The sequence below is a fragment of the Megalops cyprinoides genome, chromosome 11 (genome assembly GCF_013368585.1).
Source record: "Megalops cyprinoides isolate fMegCyp1 chromosome 11, fMegCyp1.pri, whole genome shotgun sequence".
NCBI classification, from domain to species: Eukaryota; Metazoa; Chordata; class Actinopteri; order Elopiformes; family Megalopidae; genus Megalops; species Megalops cyprinoides.
Window position 1 is genome coordinate 26,852,136 of NC_050593.1, and position 5,356 is coordinate 26,857,491.

At 39.2% G+C, this 5,356-nt stretch overlaps 1 protein-coding gene across 2 annotated transcripts; it reads right to left on the reverse strand.

Annotated features, from left to right (window-relative positions):
• Nucleotides 1–406: 406 nt before the first annotated feature.
• On the reverse strand, nt 407–4,446 carry si:dkey-192g7.3. Of its 2 annotated transcripts, none has more exons than XM_036541070.1 (5): nt 4,335–4,446; nt 3,396–3,451; nt 2,050–2,361; nt 1,630–1,775; nt 407–1,446 (listed from the first exon to the last, which is right to left on the reverse strand). In XM_036541070.1, exons 1-5 carry the CDS (start codon nt 4,382–4,384, stop codon nt 1,408–1,410), a joined length of 603 nt encoding a protein of 200 aa, XP_036396963.1. In that variant the 5' UTR covers nt 4,385–4,446; the 3' UTR covers nt 407–1,407. The 2 variants fall into 2 exon arrangements, with proteins under 2 accessions (XP_036396963.1, XP_036396962.1); XM_036541069.1 differs by having other exon boundaries at nt 1,630–1,781; nt 4,335–4,444.
• Between the last annotated feature and the right edge of the window lie 910 nt (nt 4,447–5,356).

The following is a 5,356-nucleotide window of genomic DNA, read 5'->3' on the forward strand; positions in this document are numbered from 1 at the left end:
ATATACCTCTGTTCATTCTGACTCACCCATTTTTTTCATAGGATCATTACAACAGTAAAATTGGGATAAAAATAATCAAGCTCAGTAACATGTTTCACTGTGTTATGTACCAAATGTAAAAACAATGGCGCTTCATTAAGGAATTATAAACACACTACACGGTCATCAACCAGATTGATAGATTTAATTTTTTTTTCAATAATTTCTTCAGAAAACAGATAGAATTTATCCAGTGGAAACCCCAATTTACACTGGCATTAATGAAAATGACACAGTAAAAAAAAAGAAACTTAAGTTATAACAAATAGAACAAATGAAAACGAATAAACATGTACATGTCTCTTTCTCCATCAGCAAAATGAAAAATGAAGACTAGAAAAATAAAATCAAATATGTCCCATGGGGACAGTGTTACGTCCATAATAAAATATTTTAATCGTTTTATCTGTGTGTTCCAACATCCCTGCAACATTTCAGCATCACCAAAAAATCACAAATGCGGTGACTGAAGCATATTCGCATCATTTTTGGAGTTCTTTTCTGACATAAAAGACTCATGGACTGACAACATAGAGTCATACCCTAAAACTTTTCTGCATTCATTTTCTCACAGTAGAGTGCAAGCAGTGCTGAGCTGGAACTGAAAAAGCTCAAGATCAAAAACAGTATGAGGGAATTGGAAGACCAAGTACAAAGTGTTTTCCTTGTCACAAGGCCAGTAAGTTCCCAAAAATGACCTGGAAGATCTCAAAATTTCATCCCCACGCCAGTCTGTACAGCCAGCAACAGCCAGCGGAACAGAGTCCAGGCTTGGCCCTTAAAAGATTTCACAACCTTGTTCAGATTTGAGAGTGTACTACGGACTTATATCCCGCATTGTTCTGGTGTGACTAGAAGGGGTGACAGGATTCATCTTTTTTCAACCAAAAAACTCTAGCATGAGTCAGTTCCATTCTAATGCCTGTCTTCACACTGAGCAGATTCAGTGCTGTATAGTGCTTACAGGATTCTAAGAATTAGTTCCACTCAGTATTGTGCAGGCCACAGACAGGATACAGGAACAGGCTTTGTTAATGTCCAACACTTATATACTATTGGCTGTTAATAAAAGCACACTGTAACATAACCTCCCACACGGCACTTGTCGATCCTGTAAACACTCAAGAATGTTGGCCCTGTTTACAGCTTGGCCCCTGTTGTTGTGGGAGAAGCAGACACATCTTATTGCTGCCTGTTTCTCACAGTGAATGTTCCACATTCAGTTATCCAAATGTTCCACATTCAGTTATCGCAGCTCAGGCAGCGTCCCTCAGCTTCCATGGACACGCCGTGTTTCATCCTCTCTCCCCTTCAGAATGGTCAGTGTCCCTCTCAGAGACAGCACACAGCCATGAGGACAAGGCATCTTCAAACCCAGCTGGGAGTCACAGGCTCTCTGTTCACAGCCTGCGAAGGATCAGGAATGTTGACCAACAGAGGCAGAAAAAAATCAGTTACTGTTGCAAACCATTCCATGCTCAGTAACTGTAATTTACATAATGGCAAGAACCTGCAATCTGCGTGATGTCTAGATGGAACCACAATTACAAGTAACATCAAATATTGGTTAAATTAAATGGGAAGGCTTACCTGGAACTTCAGACGTCGGTCTCGAAATCTGACAATCAGGATCACTGCTAGCAGCCCAATCAGGACAAGAATGACGCCACTTACAGCATATGCTGCTGTTTTGTCTGTAGGTGGTGCAACAGTTGAGTTTGTGATTTCACGTTTTTCTGTATCTTCAACAAAACACAAACACAGAAAACACTTTAAAAAAAACACACAAAAACAACACATGTATTACATAGCAGAGCTGAAACGGTGAAGTGATTGAAATGTATGGGTGAGTGGAGGGTAAATGAGTGGCTAAGTACGATTGATAATGTATTTGAAAATACATTTATCAGCAATTTTCAGACTTAAATTTGATATTGCAAGTCATCACAGATGTTGCCTACAATGAACACAAATAAAAAAACAGCAAGGACAACAGGTTACATTACTCACCACTTATTCTCAGATTAACTTTAGCTTCCTCATACTCTGGATTTTTATAGTAGCATGTGTATGTTCCCATGTCTGCCATAGTCACCCCCAAAAGTAGCAGAGAACAGTTCCTGTTGTGGTCGGAGAAAAACAAGCGTGTCCTGCCCTCGAACTGATCAGATATATTTGACTTGTTCTTATGTTCACGGATGTAGTAATCCACAGCTTTGCCCTGGATTTGCCAGACAAGGTAGTGGTCGTCATTCTTTGGACAGGCACAGGGCAAGAGCACATCCTGCCCAGCGGTGGCCTCTATGGTGTTCTCGTTGCTCACTGTGTCAACACAATGACAGATGATTGATTACGATACAAGTCTGAAGGGGAAATCAGGCAGTACTGAACTTAGCTATGTATGCTTTGTGCTGTATTTCATACTTCAGGCTATTTTTTTATCCTTAAAGACTGTCCTTCAACACTAAGGGACACATCTAGCCTCAGCATATCTTAGAGTTCAGTGCTGAATTGCTGTTACATTCTGTCACTTACTGAAATATGATTTTTTTAAAAAACTGCTTGATTCTACTTCATGGGAATACAAAGGCAGCCTAAAATCGATTAGAAATATTACTCAATGATAAACATGCTAATGGAAAATCAAAGTACTACATTATTTCCCACTATTAAATCAAAAGACAAACACTATCCTTTCATTACTCCCACGCGTGGGTTGCACACACAGGAACTGAGAAGCTGAACTGAAAACTTTTTTTTTTTTTTTTTTTTGGTTTCAGTTCTCCTGTTTCTTTGTTCCCTCTGTCACCCTCTCTGTCCACGTCACACACAAAGGAAGTCTCCTTCTGTACTTGCAGAAATAAACTGCTGATTCCTTATATTTCCCTTAATCTTCCACAGACTACTACCTTCACCCAAAGGCAAACCCTGTTTCACAACACTCAATTAGCAAGTCACACTTATTGAGGTCACAGTATTTACGCAATACATGCTTGCACGCCTCATTCTCTGTAGAAGACAGTATTTCTCTTTCTTCTTTCAAAGAATTTCATCATCTGCTCTTTGTAATTTTATACAGCCAATGTCTGTCCTCCACAACCATTGATAGCACATATGTCACATTGTGATGTCATAAGGAAGATTATACTTAGATTATATCGACATATTTTGACACTTAGGAGATGTTCCAATATGGTGTACTCTTATGAAATTCAGCTCTGCACAGTCAGAACTTTTCACAACCAAGCTTAGTATTGTCAGTATATGTTTATTAACCGTATGGTGCATAAATAACAGTTAACATTTAATGTCACTTTGACAGATTTTGCGGGTTTCTGAATTAACTACAGACTTACCAGTAATGTGTGCAGAGACTAGTAAAATCAGAGCTGTCCACATGATGGTTGTTATCCTGTTGGACAAGAATAAACACACACTGAGCTCTTTTCGAGAAAACGTCAGCATGTCTGCTAACAATATTCAGAAAGTTAACATTTTGGATTTGAAAAATATTAATAAATTTCCATTCCCCACAATCATGCTGGCTCAGTCTGTGAAAGAGTAACGACGGTATGCAAAAGTATGCAAACCTTACAAGCCATTACATTGTTTTATTTCAGTACTGTGAATGATCCATCTATTAATTGTGTGGCGATCCTCCATATAACCAGAATCTCATAATTAACGCAACTTTAAAATCAATTTCGACAGAGTAGTAAATGAATTAATAAATGAGTTATTATTTCTATGTACACACGGTACAGTGGTGACTGGAGTATTGTTTGTAACCACACAAATTCCAACCGATAACTGGAGCGCGAATGGGGATTTCCCATGTGATTGTTAATACAGCAAACACGTTATGTCTAAAATCTTTCATAATTTCACATTTAGTCTTGCAGCAACAAACGCTGACAAATGCTTAAGCATTAGGTTCATATACCGGGTCTACCATGTATGCGTGTGCTCCAACACACTGACACAGATTCTAATAAAGATATTTTCATTCAATACCCATGCTACGAATCACGCTCTGTAACGTATAAGAACTATTAATAACCGTATCGCTCATTTGAAAAAGATAAACACTGAAACTGACGGCAACCTGTGACTACGAAAAAAATTGCAATGAAAGTCAATTGCAACTTTAAGAAGTTTCATAGCGTACAGTTCTGGCAAAGTATAATCATGCGTCTAACGTCAAAATACACGTCTAACGTCAGAAATGCATGTATGATCTAAAACCGATCGAATAAATAAATACGAAATATTAATACATATTAATTCAGACATACCGATCAGTTGCCATTCTCTTTCCAGTGACAGTGGAAAGTGTGCCATGCATGGAAAACCCGCGAATGAAATAGAAAGTACCCCGATCTTACCAGGACACAAACTTTGGAAAAGAAGGCGTTGACGTCGCAATATACCGCCTCCGCTGGCAACGTCCTCATACTGTCGTACAGGATTTCCTGGTAAGAGAGCACGTCTCGAAAGTTGAAGTTGAAGAGGTCGTCAGACCTATATCACATATGGAGATGGCATGTAAAATGCATTACAATAACAAGTTAATGTTAGATTCCTCATATAAATAATGTTTTAAATCGGTAATGTATCATAGTGGGAAGGAGGAGGGCTGGTTCGTTTCCTCTCTTGGCCACTGCTGCTATACCCTTGGCTAAAGTACTTCACACAGAAGTTCCTCAATAAATAACCAGCTGTATAAATGGGTAACATGTAAGAATTGTTACGTATGAAAGTCGCTCTAGGTAAGAGCGTCTGCTAAGTGACAATAACGTAATGTAAATCACACGCGGTGCCCTTTTTTGGCTGTTGTTATAGCTCTAAAACGCTCCATACTTGCCATTTCAATGAATTTGGAAGTCACATTTGTGCTGTGTCTCACTACCAAAATATGCGTGGTCAGAAATTACTGCATGTTGTGTAACCGGCCATTTAACACAGAGACAAGTCACCCTTGTTCTGACGCAGCACTGCGAACTTATGGCACTCGTGCGTCTCGAGCAGATTGGTAAAAAAATACAGATACAGTCGCGCAAGACACGGGGATTTCGCACATAAACGTGAAGAGTCCATGCCGTACTATAACGTGCACAGTATAGTAATAGGCGCACCAACTGCTGTTTACATTTGAGCACAGAACCTTTCTGCCTTAGACAAAGTCACTATAAGGTAAACCTTACGGGAAGACTGAAACAATGTAGGTGCTTTACATCTCTCTGCGAGGGGCAGTGCAATTACAGTTTTATCCATTTATACAACAGGATATTTACTGAGGCAATTGTGGGTTAAGTGC